The sequence below is a fragment of the Rissa tridactyla genome, chromosome 1 (genome assembly GCF_028500815.1).
Source record: "Rissa tridactyla isolate bRisTri1 chromosome 1, bRisTri1.patW.cur.20221130, whole genome shotgun sequence".
Classification (NCBI taxonomy): Eukaryota; Metazoa; Chordata; class Aves; order Charadriiformes; family Laridae; genus Rissa; species Rissa tridactyla.
The window spans coordinates 137,005,590-137,028,027 of NC_071466.1; the positions used below are offsets into that span (position 1 = coordinate 137,005,590).

At 37.5% G+C, this 22,438-nt stretch overlaps 1 protein-coding gene across 2 annotated transcripts in view; it reads left to right on the forward strand.

The window, feature by feature from the left end:
• ATXN10 (ataxin 10) overlaps positions 1–21,711 on the forward strand; it is a 108,088-nt gene extending 86,377 nt beyond the window's left edge. Inside the window, exons 11-12 of one of the 2 annotated variants that reach the window (XR_008469626.1) lie at positions 3,469–3,532; positions 20,550–20,616. Coding sequence is in view for 1 of the 2 variants with exons in the window: in XM_054222937.1 (XP_054078912.1) it covers positions 3,469–3,532; positions 20,550–20,737 (252 nt within the window). In the remaining variant the exon portion in view is untranslated. Of the gene's footprint in view, positions 1–3,468; positions 3,533–20,549 lie in introns of both variants that reach the window. The other variant, XM_054222937.1, reaches the window with a different exon arrangement.
• The last annotated feature ends 727 nt before the right edge of the window (positions 21,712–22,438 follow it).

Below are 22,438 nucleotides of genomic sequence, written 5' to 3' on the forward strand. Positions count from 1 at the left end.
TCTTTTTTAACTGGCAGAGATGGATACCTGCCTTTGCATGCTGGATATTCTATTTTTCTGCTTTTTAGAAAACAATTTCAGAAACTGGCGTAATAACATTAGGGCAGAATTTTTGGTACTGACTTGACTGAAGCACTAGAGATCACTAGCGTAGAGCTGTATTTTTTTTTTTTTTATTTTAAAGTTGTCTTAAGTAACCTTTGTAATTAACTTAAATGTGGTCAAGATTTCAGCATACACATAGGTTGCAGCTTCATTTACTGTTTCAGTAAATGTTCAGAACAAAGTATTACAGTTCTTCATAATAAAATAACCTTGTGGTTTTGTTACAGTCCAGTGCAGTTCCATGTTATTGACCAGCTATATTGTTAATAATGTAAATGGAGAATAAATTTAGTGATCTTTTGTAACACAGGCCGATGTGAGTAATTATGTTTACAAGACAGACACCAGAACTGTCCTATTACTTAATTTCTGTCTATAATTTCTTCCAAAATCTGGATGGATTACAGCCAGCTTCACACCAGCCACTACAGGTTTTCTTCCCAGGATACTTTTGCACCTTATTTAAAGTGAGATTTGAGGCTTGTGCAATATTGACTCCTTTCCCAAGCCCTGCAGAAGATCCCTGCAAAAAGTCCGCTGCGTTACTCTTCACTTTGCATTTCACGGACATTCCTTTTCAAAGGAAAAGCTCTGAGGCCAATGATTAGTTGGAAAAATTCACTAGCCTCTTCGCATTGGGCAGTATAGTTCCAATAAATGTGTGTAAGAGGTTGAGATCTAGGGTGATGGTTTCTCGATGTTTACAAAATCTGCTGGTGTGAGAGATTACAGGCAGATGAGAGTGAGAAGATTTGAGAGATTCTCAGCATACAAGTGGGACAGTCTGGTGGGGGACAGGTGTTCCTACCTTTGACTATCTGTGGCATTATCGTTGCAGAAATGGCTCTGCTACATGCAGAGCAATTCCTGAATTGTCTCACATTGCAGCCCAGAACACTACAGAACACTGGCATGAATTTTAGGTTACTGTAAAATGCTGTTTCAGTGGATCGCTGGTGGTTCAGGAACAGCTGGGGCATGGACTGGAACTTCTCTAGTAGTGGTTGCTCAGGAATCGGAGCTCTTCACCTCACAAGTCACTCTGAGAAGTATGTAGATTTGTCTTGGGTGAGAACATTGTAGGGTTTCTTTTCCTTGCTTCATTTCATTCTGTAGTAAGTCACAGGTGACATACTAAAGCATGGTTACAAAAACTGTGCCTAACTCGGTCAAATTATATGTACAGCTTAATTCTACGATGTTCAAGAGACTCTCAGTGGGTGTATAAGGCAGTGGTAGTTAGCAACTGGTTTTTACGTTAAGGTATCCCTGAGGCTGTGGTTTGCTGCTTCTGTTCCCGCTTAACCTTGAAGGAATCTCATTATATTCCCGCAGTAACTTTTTGGAGCATGTGTGGATTTTAATTAAAATTTTACTTTCCCCGAATGCTTACTTACTCTGTTAACCAAACGTCTCATTTGAATCGAACTGGAACAGATTGCATGGTTTATTTCAGTTGACAGTGCTTAATCTAGATTAATTTGTACTGTTCAGCATTTCACTGATGGAAAATAAAAGGTAACATTGTAGGCATATCTGAGTTTGGCTGCAGCGTGAAAATCAAAGAACTAACGTTTCCCAAGCGCGTGCAAGTACTGTATTACTGAAAGGTCATTGTTTGTTCAAGCTTTGAAGTATGACATCATACATGATGCATGACTTTTGGAGAAAACACAAAAATTTTGTGGAAAGAATGGCTATTTTAAAACTTGTATTATTAACTGTATTTCATGTAGGTATAGTTATGCATGTTAGCACAGATGTGCCAGTCAGGTCTTAAGAGCTAGTGATGCTCTTTGTTTTTGTTATACGTAAGCCTTGCCTGTTTCTGTTTCCGTCTCTGTTACTGTTACTTTCTGATGTTGTAGCTTGAGACGCTGCAATAAGATTATCTGAAAAGGAACTTGTAAGAGGGATGTGCTCAGATTTGTCTTTGAATTCAGTTATGCTGAGTGATAGTCTGTTTTGTATTTCACATCTGAATCTCCTCCTACCCGACTTCCCTCTCTTACCATAGAACTTGCATTTCAGAAATCTGATCCATCCTGCAGTGTAAACTTCATCATTTGTTGTTTGACATGGTACATAAAAGCGTACCTTGTTTTGGGAAAAAAAGATAGAAGAGACAACAATCATCAAGCCACAACCTAAACTGACATTCTGTCTAAATTCTTTTGCCCACCAGCTTTTTGTTTGACATTTAATTTTAAGGAATTAAAGAATTTAAGATTTCGACAAGCACAGTTTAGCTATCAGAATCACAGAATGGTTCAGGTTGGAAGGGACTTCTGGAGGAACCTCTTGTCCAACCCCCCTGCTTAAATGCAGATCAGGTTGCCCAGGATCGTGGCCAGGTGGCTTGAAGCATGTAAATAATATACAGGTATAAGAATCTAAACAATTAATCCTCATGCTCTCAAGTATTTTTAAAAATACTTCTGTAATTAAAAAAAATGCTTATATGTCTTAAGAAGTTATTTCCAAGGTTGAAATTTTGCGGGTAATTTAGAACAGGTTTTCATTTAAATGCATGACACCTTCTAGAGCTATAAACATACATGATCATTTATGGTGTTACAGCGTACCTTAGAAGTCTAGATAAATTTCTTATGGAATATACTTTTCTTAAGATAATTATGCTACACATTTATAGTTAGCATCAGCTTGCCCTGAGTTCTTGGTAGTGTGGGTGTGTATGTAGGTATGAGTCTGTTAGGATTATACGTTATTACCTCATCCGCACACAAAAACATATTAGCGAATCTGTGAATTCACATGTATATGTATATATAGAAGATAAAAAATTGTCGATCTCATCTTTGCTGGTTTGCTAGTAATGTAATGAACACCTTATCCAAGGAAAAAAGTCAGTGGCTCTTATTTGATATAAAGAATTTGTGCTTAGGTACATACAGGTAACCCATTGCTTTTGAAGGTTGTATAGATACAGAACGTACAGAAGACATGTGTCCCCGTGCTGACTCTTGTGCATGTGTACGTATATTTTTCAACTTTTTCTTTTTTCCTGTTTTTTCACTCAGCAGTTTTTCGTGGTTCTTCCTTCTGGAAGAAATGAGCTGCCAATAAGCATAGCTTCTCTGGCTCGGTGTGAGACGCATGACATAGACAATACCTCAGTCAAAACACATGCTAAATCAAGGAAGAATGTGAAATTAATGTCTGCCTGTGTTACTCTTTTTTGATACTTACTGGTGATAATACCAGATTTACTCTGCAATTCCTGTTAATATTTTTAATATTTTGGATGAAACAAAAATCCCTGTTATGTTTTTATGTATTTCTTGCATGAAACGTCATCAGAATTGTTGAGACATCTGTTAAATTAAACTTGTTTTTATTTAGGTTTATGAGTTAGATGGCATCCCCTTGATCCTGGACAACTGCAGCATTGATGACAACAATCCTTGTATCCTTTACAAAAGAATTCTAATTATTGAATATGATTCATAAGAAAAGGTGTGAGGGTTTAATATATTTATGCCAGCATTGCTTTCACTTATACCTAAGTCTGCCTGGCCTAGGTTGTATTTAAATGCTAGATTCAGAAGTGAGCAAACTCATGAATATGCTTTCGTGAACTGGAGTCTAAGTAAGTTGAACTGTGGTTATATTCTATTTCCTAAAATAATAAATATTACTGGTTTACAAATGTTCAATTCAGAGAGCTAACTGTGGCAGAAATCTTAATTAAGACTACGTTTGGTCATTGTGTCAGATCTCGGAGCTTTTCCTTCAACTGAAATCTATTCAGTAGACTGAAATAAGTACCCCATCAATTCTCTATGCTTGTTAATTCTGACTGGAGAACTTATTCTAAGCACAGACACAAGGCTAGCAAGCTGTAATGAAACGTGTATAATGGAGAGAACTAATGATGCAGATTACTGAAATGTTGGGGAGATTTTAATATAAATGTCATTGTGCTTCATATTTGGGATTATTTTTCCTGTGACTTAAGAGCAGAGACTTTCCAAGATAGATTACTATTAGAGGGAAATAACTTTACATTGAAGATAAACAGTTGTTAAGCAGACTTAGCCATCTCTTCATGAACTGCATAGTAATCCTGCTGGTCTGTTCAGTGGGTGAGCTATTATTTTCTGTCATCTAATCATTAGATCCTTGTAAGTTTCTGATAAGTGCATCTGGAAATCAAATGCCTTTCCTGTCTAAAGTAATGTCAGCTTTCTTATACTGAACATGAGAAACAGGTTTTTTAAATCAATTTGTCGAGAAAAGCTTGCTTTTTAACAAGTATCATAAAACAAAACAAAAAAAGTTGTGAAAATGTTGCCTCTTCTCATAATTGTGTGCTGTAGAACATCATCTATATATAAATATGTCTTAAAAGGATGAAATAATGTGGGGACAGGTGATAGCAAAATGTTACCAAGCTGGGTGGAGGGTGTTAAGTATCCTCTGAGTTACTCACTTGGTTGCTTTATATGCAAGGTTTTTACATTCATCGCTATTCCTATAGTTGCAATAGTGTGTCTGACGGTGTGTCTCTTGACAGTGCACTGAGTAGCAGAGTTTTATTTCCGCAGTCCGATTCTGGTAAGGGGCACTCCTGGATGCGGTGGGAAGGGCAGGGAAAGTTACCTTTCCCTAAGCAGAAGATCAGGTCTGAGAAAACCTAGTAAAGAGTTTCAATCCCAAGTTACTCTTCCTTTGCTGGAAAGCACAGCTGTGCAACGACTTTCAGAATTTCTTTCTAGGATTAATCCTTCATTTTAGCTGTTAATAAAAGAGGATAAAGTTTGAGGCCTTCAAAGGGTAGAGTCGTAATTTACGATCTGGAATGAAATGAAAATAAAATGCCACAGGAGCCTTTACTGCGTTTTGAGCAATGTGGAACTTCTTACACCTTTTGATACAGGCTGACATTTTACGGCTGTACTATAAACTTCTTACCAGAGGATAAAACTTTGCTTACTTGGTTTATGAAGACTTACTAGACATAATGACACCTCTTAATATGAGCTTTCACCACTGATCTGTAGTGTATGGTATTCAGGTAGACGAAAAAGTAAGTAGCGCTTGGGCAGAGGGTGGACTAGCCTGCTGTGACACAGTTTGCTGCGTCAGCTTTTGGAGCACAGCTTCTGGCTGCTGCTCTGTTTATCATTTTGACCTAGAGCTATTCCAGGTGTTCTTGTGCTATGTGAAGTCAATGCTCCCCTGCTGCTCTCCTGCTTCTGACGTTCCTCATCTGCTGCGTTCTCAGCATGTCTTATGCAGGGAAGCAGAAGAGGAGTTTGCAGTTTGAATTTGTCTTTACTTTCACTGGCTTCACTGCTACTTCTAGACACTACAAACCAAGTCCTTAGTAGCATGTAGGTGCCTGACTCCATTGCATAACAATCTTCTGAAGAGATTCTGCTGTTTCTCTCCTCCCTCTCTGCACCCACCCCTGTCTGGGACAAATCTGTTTTGTGATGCTTGTAAGCCAGAGGAATCTTTTACTAAGATTTGAAAGCCTACTTGCTTAAAACTGGAACATCTTAAAATTGCCCCCATTGTAACTTTATGATCCAGAGTGAATATATTTCTTCACTTTTCTCATTTCAAGGAAGACTAATTAAAAGGAAGTATTTCGGCACCTCTTGAGCTCAGTGTTGAGAGAGTTGCCAAAATTCAAATATGATCACTCAGTGGGGCTGCTGTTTGCCAAGGTGACGTAGAAAGCTGCAAGGGAAAGCTCAATGTAGCTGTTCAGCCAGGGTTCCTTCAGGGAGTCATGTCCAGAAACTTCTCTCTACGTTCTTGTTTCTAGTGCCTGTTTTTGTGGTTTCAGACTGTGTTACTCGGATTTCTCCTTGGATAAAGCTAACTGGAAAAAGTTTCATCCAGATTCCTTTTATATAAGAATGTCTTAGGTTTTTTTTAGTAAAGTCTTCGTAGATACACATTTTTCTTTGAGCTTTATCTTTTTGGAGACACCCAAGGTCAACAGATAAGATGTCATTATATTTTCTATTGAAAACAGAGTTGATATACTGATTTCCTACATTTTAGTAACTAAGTCCTGCCTCCAAATTACACATACAAAATTTTCCAAAGAAAAATGTAACTTTTGTGGTAAAAATGATGGGATTTTTTTTCTGGATGGGAAAAAAAATAGTTTCCCTAAAGTATGCAATTAATCAGGAGAAGCTGGACTGCCATGTTAGATGTTAAAAGAGCTCTTTATTACCTTTGAGAGGAGAAATCCTTTGATAAATCTTTTTATTTGTAGCGTATGGAAGCATACTGAAAGAGGAAATGGGTCTGCTCTTATCCCAAAATAAATTCCTTTGTAAACCTGTCATTACCTTAAAATTGCATCCTTTGAGGTTCTGAACAGTTTTGTAATGTGTGTAAAAATATCAGGAGGCTCATCGCTTATGAGATTGGTAGCTGAAGTTCAGCTGACGTGTTTGCATTGCTTTAGCTTTTTAGGTTTGAATTCATCTTTCAGTGCCCATTTTGGGAGAACTGTTACCTTGTCTAATTACATCTCAGGCAGACTTGTGTCTTCTACAACTATACTAACAAATGGTACTTTTTCCTTATGGATATTTCCTGAGTAAAAGTAACAAAATACCCCCACCCTTGTTAGTAACAGACATGAAGATGATTATGGACAGTTAAGAACAAATTTTCTGTACCTCTTGCAAAGATTATTTGAACTGGTATTTTAAATTTTCAGCTACTATAACTTTGCATGGTTCCAAGTAAATTCAATGGAGAAAGGCTGAAAGATGCCAGATTTTCAACTGTAGCAATCAGTCTTTCAGCACAGGGGAAAAGGTAGAGTGAGACTGCGGAGATACAGTTCATTACAGATCTTGGGGTCTGAAGAGTTAAAGTTCAGAGGAGGCTGAACGTCACTTTAACTTTTTGTATACCCTTTAAATCTTCCATGTCGGATTGGCTGTATCCTAATCATAACGGTCCTTCTGTATTCAAAAGAAAAAAGGGTGCTTCAAAATGCAAGTGGACTTGCTTGCCTTTGCATTAACGAAAGGTTCTTTCATGAGATAAATTTCTGGTTTTGAAAATGCAGTTTCTTGTTCTGCTTCTGAAAAGTTGGGAGTGTCATGCTTTACTTACGTAACTGGTATTTAAAAACAAATAAATTATCCTGCCACAGAATAGCAGAGGGGGTTGGAGATGCCTCTCTGAGTAATACCACTAAAAAATTTACTCCAGATCCTGCTTTTCAGGTTACTTGGGTTGAAAAGGTGTTCTAAATGAAAATCTCTTCTATTTTGCTCTCTGAGCCACCATCTTCCTCATCTCTGACAGGCTGTAGCATCAGACAAGAGCCCTTCTTTTTGTTCTTGTCTTTTACCTTATGCTAATCACTTACTGCTCCTTTCAGCTTCAATTCTGACCTTTCGCAGATTCCGCTGGCTTAAGGCAAACATAAGAAGGGAGGCCAGCCCATTCTGATCAAAAGACTGTTGACCCTAACCGTACAAAAAAGGTGCTTATGGAAGACTTTAAATAAACTAGCCTGTTTATTATTGAAGGCTTTGCAGTTTACCTTAACTAAATTGTCTGGTTTTATGCTCCTCCCTAACATTTAGGGTCATGGGTAACACACAAAGATGTGCCTTCTCTGCTTTGGGGGGCAGGGTGGAGAGGGTGTTGGGTTTTTTTGGTTGTTTTTTTTTTTTAATTTAATGGTTGTCCTTAAAAATATTTGTTACTAATTTGGGAAAAAAAACGTATTATCCAAAGTACTAAAACGTAATAGCTGTTAGTTAAACTGATAAAACTTGAAAATCAGTTAAATGCAGTTTTGAAGATGGAATATTCTTGTTTTTTCAGGATGCTTGACAGTCTTACCCTTTTGAGATTCTTCTAGTAGGTCTCTTGATAAATTGGTTTTGTGAATGTCTGAATTTAATTGGAATGACCGTATGCAAGTGCCCATATTATATTAACCCCTAATCAGGCATGTTTTTCTGTTAGCAGAAAGGGGGAGTCATACTTGAAGAAAAAATATCCTGCTGTGTAGTGTGTGTGTGTATATACACACACATATATATATGTTTATATATATGAGTATACACCCAGCTGGCTATGTTTTAAGAGTAAGAATTTTCAGCATTTGTGAAAGCAAAACCTGTGGTTGCTGTCGATATCCATACACAGGCCCGTTAGTTGGAATAACGGATGAAAATGTAGAAAATATAAGTTAATTTTCAGATACTCCTTCCCTAAGCTTCTTCTATTATATTCCGTTTGAAAGTCATCTGAGAGGTAGATTGAAAATACTTCTGACTTCATGGCAACAGCAAGTATAATTGTGGTTCATGAAACTTCTGGCTAAAGCTAGAAGAAATCAAGTTGCAATGGTCTACAACAATGGCAGTTTGTTTTTGCGAGATGCCATCAAAGACTTTGGGGGGAGCTGACAGACATTTTATTTCTAAGTTACAGAGTGCAACCTAAAATAGGCCACATACTGTAAAAAAGCCTCACAGCTGAATAGAAGCCAGTAGAAAGCAAAAATAGGAGTGTGAGTTAACTTTTTAGAGTAAACCATGATAGAGTTGAGCATTTTCACGTAAATGTGGCTATCTATCTCATGTATGTTGGCAAGAAAATACAGCATAATGTTACATTAGTAATGGCTGCCTTTCTTTGGAAAGCTCACTTTAGGCACTGCCAATGCATTTAGTAGTTTGAGGTGACCTATTTGGTTCTATATTTCCATAAGCATACATAAAATCATGTTATTTCAGTGGATATGGTCAATGCAAAAGACCAAGACTACTGATGAAAGCAGTAATGACTTCCTCATGCCCAGTCAAGTTCTGTTCGCCTGGGAAAAATTGCGCTTTTCCTCATCCCTTTGACACTTGCCTTGCTGCTCAAGTAAGTTTGAAGTCTACCTAGGCTGAATAGAAGTGTATTCTTTGGTAGATGGCTTAAGTTTTGCATTATTGCAGGCTGCTGCTGCTGCAGCCCTTATCCTCGGAGACAGAACACTATTAGAAGATTATTTTCTGTAAACCAGTACTGATTGTCACTATGACTTTAACAAAAAAGTAGATAGTAAGCTTTTAGCAACCTAGCAGTGGTAGAGGTTGGCAGTGGAAGAATGAGACTTGTTAGCACAGGTAAAGAGCAGAAATTTGTTGGCCTGAACCTTTAGGTTCCTAGTGCCAAAACCAACACAAGATATCAACTGAGTGGCAGCCAACTACCATAGTTGGAACTAGAATGAAAAAAATGGTCAAGCAAGAAGAAGTCGCTGTACTGCCATACTCCAGTTCAGTCCAATTCAACTCCTACACGCTGAGAATTCTTCTTGAAAACCCTGGAGAGTGTGGAGGATTTCTGTTTGTGGCATATGCACAAACCTTAGCTCCTTCTTTATGTCTTACAATTATATTCAGATGGACTGGTCAGACTAGAAACTGGAACAGGTACAAGTGTGGTTATTCATTGAGCAAGAACAGTCTCTGAGAGGGTCTTATTTCTTTCACCTTATTCAGCAGACCAAATCCTATCCCATTCCTGCAAGTTGCTGTGAATTCCTTATAGCTATATTTTGTTAGATACTGATGGAGCTATGTGGCTCACCAGGGAATCCCTCAGTGTTGTATGATAAGGGGTTTTTTTAGCTGCAGTGGTGGGCCAGTTTCCTAAATGATTCCCAAGAGTCTTCAACCTTCTTGTTGTTTTTCACGGTGAAAGGGGGAAACACAGCTATTCCCAAACACTGCTTTTGGTTTTATTTGGGGAAGTCATCCGCCCACCGCCAGTGCCTATTTCTGCCACTCTGCATCAGGGCATTTTTACACTCTTGAAAGAAGCGTTGGAAGTAACTGGGTTTTTTCTTGCAGAACTGTTAATGGACTGAAGAGGTCTGGATTTCATTCTAAGTAGGATTTTTCTAGATGATATTGAGAAAAGTCTCCAAAGGGTAATTATTGTAAAGCTCTGCAGGGGGAGGAACTAGGTACGCAGTCCCTGTTGGGTAGGGTACAGGAGGCATTTGTGTAACCTAATCCTATTGTAAATTACTCTTGACAGTGGCTTCGCATCTGAAGAGTTGGGATAATACAACTGCCATGCCTGAACCCATTGTTTATCTTTTCTGTATGTTGCAAACTCTTTGGAACAAAACTCACCTAAAAGTGAAGAATCAAGAAAAAAAAACCTACCACATCAGGATTAAGCATGATATTTGCTAGATTTAACTTATGACTCAAAACAGTGCTTCTGAAATGTTTGTTCTAAGAAAATGTTTACTTTAGAATGAAAACAAAAATGTGACGTTTTCTTGTGAGATGTTCTGCATCTACTACCTATATCAGTAACCCACACTGTTCCCCAAAAACTAATTTTCTCGTGTCAAATGCAAAGTTCTCCGTAACATGAAAAAGACTAAGACCACAAGAGGAACACAGTGTGCAGCACAGGAAGAGGTGCTCTGGGAAATGAAAGCGCTGTCTCTTTTTTTTTCTTCCATAAATGACCACGGATTAAGTTTTGTGTCTGGACATTTAACAAATTTGTAGTTTCTAATGGTAGATTTCAGATTGTTGGTTCCGTAATTTCAGGATGCAATTTATTTAGTGCATCTGCAGAATGATTAAAATACTGAAATTCAGAGTTCATGGCCAGAGGAATATTAATTTCCTTGAGAGTATATAAATTACTGAAGCAGATTTGCAGAGATGTAAATATTAAGTCTGTTCTTCAGTATCTCACTTCTACGCAGCTCCAGTACATACAACTACCATCATTAAGAAACCTGTGAGATGTACAGGGTCCCTCTTAGAGATGAAGAAAGTTTGACAGAGCTGTACAGAATACAAGAAGTCTCTTTCAAATGTTACATTATAATATTTCTAATCCCTTGAGAAGAGTAATCTCTGTAGGCACCAACTCATGCATGTGAAAGTGAGGAATTAAAGTTAATAACTCTATTTCTAAACCAAATATTGTCATATTTGTCCTCTGCCCTAATCCTCTTGGTGGATTTAAATCCATGACAGGCTTGAATTCTTGAAAGAAAGCGGATCTTTAGTTACCAGGAGCACTGAAGAAAAAAAAAAAAAAAGGAAAAAAAAAGAAACAGAGAAAATATAATATTTCACTGCTTTTATAGCTCAAACAGCTTGCTTGATTTTTCTGTAGACTTTCTTTTGAAAAATTCCCCTCTGGGCTGAGACAGAGCACTAGAAATTTGAGACCCAAACGTTTTTGTTTTTTTTAAATAAAGCTAGGAGTGGTTCAAAAATATTGTTGAGAATGGAATGCCTTCTACAACCGCCTTATCATATTTCAGTCTGTCTTGATGTTGCATGCCTCCAAAGAATATTCAGATGTCATATAGCCAATGCTTTGCATAATATCTTTATTCTGACATTTTTCTGTTGTCCTATTTTCAGGCTTTATTATTAAAACAATCTGTAACTTCAGCTGGTGAATGCATTGTCCTATGTAGCTCCTTCCTGATCCTTAAATCATTTTCTCTCATTTCTCCAGATCTTTGTTTAGAGTTTGTTTTTCTATTTCCAAAATGGTTTCCAAAGTCTAACCATTTCTTTCTTACTAAGGATATTCTGCAGTCCATTCCGCTGACCTTGTTCATTTGTTCTTGTCTCTTGGTGTTCTGAGATTTCTTCAAGGAGATGCAACCATTTCCTGAAATTGTAGCAGATACAATTGTGGCTAATGGCTATTTTGCAAAACATGGGAGAAAAACCTTAGTTGGTTATAATTCAGTTGCATCTTTCAAAGCACCCATTTATTTAGCTGTTGTTATTTTTGGATGCACACTGGACATCATCTGATGTCTATGAGACTGGAACTGGAGATTCATTTACCTTCCTTGTTTTGATTATTTGTCATAAAGGGATGTTTGAAATTACCAAAAGCAGCAAGCATGGGAGTTATGCCGTGTAAGTTATTCAGAAACCCTGAATCAATAAAATACTCAAGCACTGTGCTGATAGATAAACTGGCATACAGATCCTTGTTGAATCTATATAAATAGATTAATCTCCACAGATTATAAATAGAAAAAGAGCTTCTGTCCAAATTGTGACTCAGCTTATCTTGTCGTCTGCCTTAGAGGGATAAATTATAATTAGCTTGACGACATCTCAGGTATTAACTAGGTTGGGTTTTTGAGACTAGTGCCAAATTTTTGAAAGTTTTATTTGACTTCTGTACCTTTCATTTACAGCATTTTAGAAGGGCTGTTTATTTCCATATGTATGCATATAAATGGACATTAATATGTTTCTGTGTGTAGGTGGAGCTTTTTTCTTTACATGTCCAAGGAAATTCAAAATGACTACGGTCTGCCTGATATTTAATCAGTTTGTGAACACAATTGCTATCTCCCTATGCTTTAGTGCCTTACATCTCAATGTTGTGGTAGGTTTTAATAGTAATTTGATACACGAGTTTCAACTTAATGGAATTTTGCCTTTTTTTTTTTTCTGTACCTGGGAAAATAAGATAAGCTAAGGCATTTTTAACAGTTAGGTAACAGCAATTGAAGCTTTTTCTTTTTAATGTAACAACCTGCTAACTCTCCAGTACCTCTTACAGATAACTAACAGATTTAATTTTCATGAATTCTTAAAATAGGATTAGTGTAATAGAAGGGACTGGAAGAATAGAATATTGTAACTGTGGAGCATTAGCTTGAGATTGATCAAGAGTGTGATTCTTTCTGTTTTAAAACCAGATGATTTATAGTTACTCATAAATTATGGGTTTCTATTAAAAATGTAAGTCGTAATTTTTTTGAAAATTGGCAGCCTAAGCAGCAAAAATGAATGTGTCATATTCATGGTTTTAGGCTAGAATTACAAGTTTGAGTATAGGAAAAAGTAAAACAAACTAGAGATTATGGCTTAATTTTTTTTAAAGTTCTGTAAGTTTTGGCATAAGAGACAATATAATAAAAATAGCCTGACATAGCTAAACATGTAGTATGGCTTTTGTAGCTCTGGAGTACTTGACTGAAATTTTGTGTTTAATGTCATAGTATGCTAAGGTGTGTTGGCACTGTGCTTTTAAGTCCCACAGAACATGAAAGGTGGCGCACACAATATCGATTAAATGTCATTTAGCTGGCAGGCATTAAAGACTACTAGCAGTCTGGGTATATAATACTGTTCATTGGTGTCTTGTGTAATCTGTTAACCTAGAAATACTAGTGATCTGGGGAGAAAAATCCCCACATTGCTCTAGGTAAGGCATGTCTTAGTAACCCACATTTCTGAAGTAGTAAGCAGCTCTTTAATGAACGTTGGGTACCGTTTAGCTGGACATCACTGAAGAATATGTAGTTAAATGTAGTCAAGCTTTGGAACTAAGAATGAGCCTTATGATTTGGGTCTGGGTGTCAGAATTGGACAGTGCTGAAAATGTGTTTCTGAATGACCTGGAGAATTTGGGCTCTACTTGTGGCATTCCTTGTAGCTAGGAGTGAGAGGGAAACTGAATACTCTGAGGTTTTATTTTTCACTTTTTCTGAATTACTAATAGGCAGAAGGAATAGGCAACTGCATTGCACCTGTAATCAGCCATATAGCAAATTTTGGCACAATTTGTTATGTAGCTCTGATGCCGATGCTTCAAAAGGGATGCTGAAAAATATGAATGGAAGAAAGAGGTACAAGAATTATGCAACGCTTGGCATATCTCCCTTAGTTTCTGTCTTTAGTTCATGCAAAAGATGCTTACTGAGTGCCTTGATTATCACCTGTGAATTACTTTTAAAAAAATCTATAATGAAAATCAGTGTTTGGAAATAATTCTAGACAGATCTAAACCAGAAATAAATCATGGGCTGTAATGAGTTTAGCCACTGGAACAGTTTATTTAGGGGCACAGTGAAATCTGGTCAAGATTGGGTGTCTTTCAGAAAAAGGTGTTGAAAATATCTTGTACGTGAAACAGAATTGATTTCAAGAGTGACTGACTTTTGGTCGTCTGTGTTCTGTGCAGAACTGTTGGGAAAAAGAGGTATAATTGTCCATTCTGGTCCTAAAGTGTATTTGTTGGCCATAAATACTTTAATGGGTGAACTTTCACTGAAAGTTATACATAAGATAAAACATGCCTGTCTGGATTATACAGTAGATATCAGTCCCATTTTAAAGAAACCTCTCTCCCACAAGGCACACTTCAAAAAGTCGATTCATCATTACAGATGATAGGTAAGGATGTTCAGAGACGGGTATAAATACAGGTAGCCAGAAAGATGGTGTTTGTCTGCTAGAGGAAGAGATAATTACTGGTGTGGGAGGTTAGTGAAAGCTTGGGCACTGGAAAAAGTATTTCATGTACAATTGTTCTCTGCTATGGATGTTTCCTAATTTCTGTAGGCTGTGAATTGCAGAGAATGTTGCCTTAGTATTGAAACCATTTTGATTACTTTAAACTGAGTAGTTTTGCCCATTTGTCTATTACGAGATGGTATCTTTTGAGATCTTTCTCTGGCAAAGCAATGGTCTTCTACAGAGCTGTTCAGGTTATTGGGGATGGGCATGCTGCCTTTACCAAAATATTTTGTGGAAGCAAATTTGTATGGAGAGTGCTTGCAGTAAGCATGAGCAGCCCACCCTGGTCTTCCTGTCCCAGTAAGGAGTAGAAAGGGCTGGCTGCAGGAATCTTAGTTCATGCATTTCCAGTGAAGTTTTGCTGCCACGTAGTGGTGGAGGTTGAAGCTTGTTTGGCGGTGGATGGTCCAGCCTTGCTACTGATCTCTTGGACCAGGTGAGAGTTACCTGTAGCAGAAATGAACCTCTGCTTTAGCTTCCCCAGCGTTACAAATCTTATCCCTAAAAAGCGTGATCAGGAATAAATGCCTCTTCCATCATCAAATGGTGCCTCTCCACCTCGGAGGCTTCTAGGTTAAATGAGCTGTGCTGTGTCTGCTCTGCAAGAGCCAAGTCAAGCAGGGGAAGGACAGAAGGACATTTCCAGCTGATACAGCACTGCCTGTTTCTGTCTTTTAAACCCAGAATGCAGTGACTGCAATCATAGCTGGTAACTGCTATGGAATAAAAATACAGGCGGGTGAAATATTTTAGACCTATTTATTCTAACTTCTAGGCAGAGTAATTTAAGTTTGTATAGGTTAAATTCCTGAAATTTTCTGATGCTTATAATTTAACATCAGGTATAAATATGAATTAGCTTCTTTAAGTAAATAAATTATGATAAAAACCTTTTGTTCTTTACATTTTCTGTGACTAGTTTTTTGATAATGTCTTAAGCACAAGTTATGTAAAAAAGGTAAAGGAGTTGTAAGGAATTGCTATTATCGTGTAAAGGAGTTGTAAGGAATTGCTATTATCGTATACAGCTTCTAGGACTTCATACAACTATTAAAACCCCCAACAGGAAGAAATTTGTAGAGCTTTGTAAGCAGTTTGGCTGACTGTGAGGGACCAAAATCCTGACTGTCTACTACGTGTGGTCAATCACAGTGCATTGGTCCAAACCGTGATTAACAGTTGCAGTGGCTGCCTAGAGACCTCTTTTAATGGGGAGAAGAATTATCTTCGTGTTGCTGTGAAACAAAAGTACTTAAAAGGACTGAAAGACTTGAAGGGGAAATGGTTTATGTCTTTTCAGTGTGGTCCAGTCAGGTCTGTAAGTGGAAGTGATTCTTCTAACGTGACGCTTTAGTATTTCATTCCTGTCTACAGAAGTTTCAGTGATAATTGGATTACTTGTTGAAGACCATAAAGAAATATAATTTACAAGAATTGTATTTTCAGTATCTCTGGTTTCTAGCTCTATAGACCTGTTCCAAAAAAAGCTCTTGGAGAAGTTGGGTGGCTTTAGCTGTTGCATAAACAGCCCATTTGACTAGGGTTCCAATCCATGCGGTTTGTCTTTCTCGGTAAGGTTTTATATCTCTTCCTATCACAGAATGGTAGGGGTTGGAAGGGACCTCTGGAGATCATCTGTTTGTTTAAATATTTAATCTATTTGATTAAAATGTAGTTGATATTTAAATAGTCAAAAATCTGATTTAAATGAGGTAGTGGGATTGGGCAAAGAGTATCCTCTTTTTCTCATTAGGCCAAATGACTCTTAAGAAAGAAGGTTTCGTAATTAATCACTTAATCATTGAAAATCAACTGTAGTGCAGGAAATGTTCTAACTAAAAAAAGAAGTATCTACAGTATGTAGTAAATCAAACTCTCCACCAAGGATGTTACATTTAGAAATTCCTTAGTATTAATAACTATTAAGGAGACTTAAGAAAGCAGATGTATGTATTTCATTCTCCTTGTCACCACTTTTCAGTATCCTATATTAGTTAATGATAATACTTAACTTCTAAAACTCACTAATTGCCTTTTTCAAGCAACATACTTTCAAGATTACTTATGCATTGCTGTATATCTACCTCATCAGATTCAAAACTCATTAATAATTATGTCTACTATCTTTCATCCATAGAATCCAAATTGTTTTATACAACAATTCATAGGGATCCTGATGGCTGCGATAGACTTGCCAATAACATTTAGTCCAAATTGGGCCTCCTAATATGAGAATTAAAAGCTGGAATACTCTCTTTGGGAAATGGTTTGTAAGTCGTCCGCTCCAGTAATGCATTGCAATATGGTATTGGTTAGCGACTCCTGACAGTATGTGGTTGTGTTTTCACACACCATTAAACTTATAAAATAGTCACTGTGCTATTGCTAGCATTAGCTCTAGCAACCTCTTGTAGCAGAATCCATATTAAAAGAAACAAGAGAATCGTGTAAAGTTCCTTTGCAGTCAATGGCAAAACTTCCACAGCATTTAGTGGCATAGATTTTCATGCTTTATTTTGATTCCAGATAGTAAAATTTTTCATCCTCTAGGGCAGGTTGCCAGTACATTTTCTCTAGCTCTCTTCCTTTCTCCCTGTATGCCCCCCTCCCTGACAATTGAAGCTACGACCCGAAGGAATTTAGATGATAAATTTTAAATTGCTGTATGAAGATGTTACACAAGTATGGAACACAAGGCAAGTTGATTCAGTTTTGTTGTTGTTTATATAAGTGAAAATTACCATAGAATCCCATAGCATACAGTATTGATGGATATTGAAAAAGAATTGCTATAAACACGTACAAATGTTTACTTTCATTCCCTAGTCTAGTAATGAAGCTCCTGCAAAACGAAAGCAAAATTTTTTTCTTTTGTATGCCTTCTGCACTGTGACAGAGATATTGTAATCTTCACTTCTTGTCTATAAGATTAATTAATTTGAGAGTGCGACGTGTCCTCTTGGAAAAATCCAGACAAGTCTGCGCGATCTGATCTACTGTGCTTGCTGCATTTCTTTTCTTTTCTGCACTTTCACAACAAACAGGCTCATGCTCTTATTTGTAGTAACTATGGAAACTTTAGAAGCTCTCTTTCTAAAGCTGAGCATACAATAAAGTGCTTAAAGTGTTGGTAGGATTAGAGACTCTGGAATATGTTTAATTTTCTCTCTGTGTCTCTATCTTTGGAGAGGAGCAAGAGGGTAATGTGAATATTAGCTGGGGACTAGCTTTAATCTCTGCTGACACTTAAGTCTGTCTAGGTCTGCATACAGCCATCCAAAGGTCTTAGCCTCACACAGCATGCGAACAAGGGAAATCATGCATATTCATGACTGAATTTACAATGGAAAACCTACATACAGAAAAGAGTTTTTGAGTGAGTGAAAACGTTATTGAAACCATTTTGCAGCTTCAGCTACAGTAGTCAATAATGATAAATGCCATAATGATGATAGAGTTCATAAGATAATGGGGATGTCTTAGATATTATGTAAGCATGAATGGATATGATAATAGGAGAACATCATTTGCTGTGGGGTTTAGCAGTGTTTTTGTGTTGAAGGACATAAAGATGATGGTTACAGGATTATTCCCAAGGCTAATACATAAAAAAAATTTTTTGAGAGTACTTTTTCTCTGTGTGGCACTTTGCATGATTGAGAACTGTCACTCTTTGAAAATAACTTTTTTTTTTTTTTTTAGGAGGTATTCTTTTATGCAAGTGCTCCATTTTATGCGGACTTGTATTTTAGGAGCACAGCAAGTCTGCTTCTCATCCCAGGAGCAGAGCTGGGGAGGGTGGTAGCATGTTTCTCACAGTCCGTTGGGAGAACTTCATGTTACTTCCTGGCACTCGTGAAATGCCTTAAATCAGACCTCAGAAAGACCTGCTAGGTATCGGCCTTTATTCATCTGTTTGTTCATGTGCCTTCGTCAGCTTGCATACTTTACTATTCTGAAATTTATTCTTACCATTGGAGCTGATGAGTGAGATTCTGCTTATATATGATTTGATTTCTTTGGTATTTTATTGTTTTATATACTCAAATGTAGTCTTCAGTGCAAATATTCAGTTTATGTAACTTACAGTTTGGCAGTTGTGTTTTCACTTAATCATGGTGGAGATGTGCTGAAAGAGGAGAATGCATTGATATTCTCAGTCTTGTTTGCCTATTAAGGCTTTGATCTGGTACGTAATTATTGTTTTTTCTTGATTTCTCTCCTCTGTTACTACCCCACCTGGATCCAGCATTTAGACAGAATTTTTTTAATGAAGGAGAAATGCAGCATGTTTCCTCACAAGGTCTAAAGAACTCAGTCGGAAAAGCGCCTTACAGTTGTTACTGCTTTTCCATTTTTGATTTGCAGTTCTGGGCTGCTTGAACGTGAAAATAAATATAAACTGCTATTAAAAGACAGGGGGCTGTTTCACTGGTGGATGCCAGTGCAGGATTGTTCCCTAGCATGTATATTTCCTGGGATGTTTGTTCAAGTTGCTCTTCATTTAAACCCTTCTCTCTCTATTGATGATTCCTCATGTGCTTTTTATTTCAGTCCCTTCTTTCTATTCTCTTTTGGCATCTAAGTAGCACTGCGGTTAGGTATAGTGGTCATTTTTATTTTTTTTTTTGTCCCCCGTATTCTCAGTTTGTCACTTCCTCTCTCTTAAAATGTAAGCTTTTGAAGGCCGGGTCTCATATTAAGAAAGCTGCTTCTGCTGCGTTCTGTTGTTCATCCACATTGCCTGGTGCATCCAACAACCCAGCATGAGAGACTGCCTAAGGGGTAGTTGGAGGCGTCAGCAAGGTAGGCGCAACAGTCAGTGCAAAGTGCACAGAGAAAATGGCAAGACCGCTACTATAAGAATGTGCATGCAGTGGTACTGCATTTTCCAAATGCTGTCATGACAGATTGTGTAAGGAAGTCCAGTTCCTGTATTTTATTCTTTTGGCTGAAGTTCCCATCTTCCACAATGGAGGATTTCTCCCCTCCAGTCACCCTCTGGCAAATGCCCATAAGAACAGTATCTTATCTCTGTGCTTAGACACTGTCCAACCCAAAAGACGTCAAGGAGATGAGTAAATTATGCATATTCTTCTACTGGATGTGAAGCTACATGTCGTAAATAATTGGTGCCCTGCAGGCAAACCACTTTTGTGTGATTCAGAATGGCTTGCCTCCCATATGGGTAACTTGGGAAAGATTATATCATAACATAGCTTTTCAGCTGCAGAATTGGGACTAACATCTCTGACACTTCATAAAATGAACACTGTAGTTCACTTGGAAGATGTCTGACTGATAATCCTGGGAATTTAAATCCTTTGTCTACGGCCCTGACATGTGCCTCAGTCCTGGCCTCAAGGGACCACCTTAGAAGGTAAATAAGTTGCAGCTTGTGCCCATTTAAACATGAGCAGGAGCTACCTGCTGGTGATCCTAGTGTCTGTTCTGCTGGCAAGTTTGTAAAAGCACCCGGGCACAAAGAACTGAGTTTAGATAACACTAGGAGTTAAACATTGGTAAGTGTCTCCCACACGATTTGTGCTATTTTCAGTTGTTAACCTGGATAAGATACATTTCTCTTTTTCTACATTTCTTCAACTTTTACAGTAACAATAATAGTTGTCATCTTTCTTGTACCTGATTTGTGGCTCATTTTGTTTGCCAGTCCTTGGAAGTGTGGTGTTGAAGTGTGCAGATTGTAAACATAGTGACTGACTTGTGGGTTTTTTTTTTAATCTCACTCGGAAGATCATTGGAACATTTCAATTAACTGTAATTTGGGTTTTAAACAATATGTCCTTTTAATTCCTGCAGTTCGCTTGTGTTTTGGTTGGTGGTTTTTTTTTTTTTTTAAATTCAAGATAAAACCTAGTGAACTTGCCTGAAGTTAATGGACATACCTCATTTAAACTTAAATTACCTCATATGCAAGTATTTGCAGGTTCAGAGTCATTGCCTGTAAATGTCTTACTTTTTCAAACCCTTGATTTCTACTGTTTTTCTAGGTTTGAGGGATTGGAGGGGGCAGAGGGAGGGGAATGCAGTAATAAAATAAGCATTGTTTCATCTTTAAATAAATAAATTATCCTTAACTTTGGCCAACAGTTGTGAACCAGTGGGCAGTATATGCTATCCGAAATCTCACTGAACAGAATGAGAGAAACCAAGAGCTTATTGCGCAGATGGAGGAGAAGGGGCTGGCAGACAATTCTGCTCTGGAGAGTATGGGTTTAGAGATAGAGAAACGAGATGACAAGTTAATTCTGAGATCTGTCAGGAAAAAGCCCTCATGAACAAAAAATTCAGAGCAGTCAAATCATTACAAGAGGATTTCTCTTTTAAAATATTTTTCCCTGCTCAGACAATCAAGATTTCTTCAGTTTTAGTTCCAGTCTGCTGGAAGTGTTACGTTTGTTCTCAGAAAAACTGCCAAATGATACTTCACCTTCACTGTTGTAAACAAAAGGACACCTACACATTTTCTAAATACCTAGGTAAATTAACCTAGGAAAAAAATCCTTCTTTTCGGATGGTTGAAATTTCATTACTTTCTTGGTTTTTTTAGTAGAAAGATATCATGTGTGCAGTATTGAGTTGTTATAATTTCCATTGCTGAACCTGGAGAATAACTATCATTAAAACCTCACCAAAGAAATAACTTTGCAGCCTGCCTTCTCCATTTAAAAGATCTGTGTTGAGTCAGGGCTAAACAATGAAGTTACTCATTTTCGATCATAGTGCTTTAATATCTCTTCTTATATAACGATCAGTGGAACATTGGATGTACATAAATACTTAGTGAATCAAACACAACATGCCTTCTGTGTATTTAAATTATTAGTAAATTGTCTTTTCTACGTTGTTACCTTTCTGTCTTCATGACAAGTATATTAAAAACAAAGCTGAAGCTGTTGTGGCAACAGATGCTACATTCCTTTGCACTGGGGCATGTCTCTGTTTTGGAGACTTGGGTGTTTGTTTGAATTTTATTTGTTCCTTTGGATGGTAAGTCAGCCCACTTTCCTTTTATTTTGCACTTCTCATGGGTTTTCTGAACTCTGGCAGACTGCTGAAGAGGTAGTTTCTCACTGTGATTAATTCTAGCAGTTTCTTTTCACCCCTCTGCCTTTCCAAAACATTGACAAAACTCATTTCCAGTTAATTAATTCAAGAGAGGCAGAAGAATGGAAGGCCCTGCCTCTTCATTTTGGGTACCCTCCTATATTGTTGTTGGACCCTGCCACTGTGGAATGTGGCATGAATGAGATGGGGGAAAAGGGGGGTGAAGAAAGGGCTGGGGGGGGGTGGGGGGACGGGGACGTGGTTAACACTGTGTGCGCCATAGCTTTGCCCTGGTAGCCAAGAAATGTAATCCTGCGTGCATAAGCATTACAAGAGTTACAAAAAACAATTACAGCTTAGTATGACTAGCACTTGTGTATCCTTGCTGTCATTTGGTTATCTTCAGGTGTGTCTAACAGGAAAGTCCCAGAAAAGCTAAGTTGTTCACGTTGTTGTCATCTTTTAATCCCATTCTTAAATGGGAAGGGAAGATTCCGTCCTAAAACTGCACGTGCATGTAACATTCAGCCAAGTGCATCAGCTTTTGCGCATCCAATTTGTTTTTTGATTTAAAAATGAAAAAAAACCACATCGTACTTTGAACTATGAGAAATATATGGTAATACTTAAAACTGATGGTGAGTATAGCTGGACTACTAAGATCTTTTTAAGTTAACCGTAAGATTTCAGTGTCTGCCATCCTGACCAGGTGGGACTGTGGAATTGACCTAGTTGGATTTTAGTCATGTGTTGGTTTTAAAGGCAATGATATAAAACTGCTGGCTTTAGCCATTTGTTAAGTAAAGGATGTATATAAAGGGATAATGCCAATAGGAACAAAGAGTCTAACTTTTGTTGCTTTTAGTGACTTCTTACTTTAAAAAACAAATGGTGGAGAAAAGTGTTCTTTGTTTTGTTTTAGCAAAGAATAA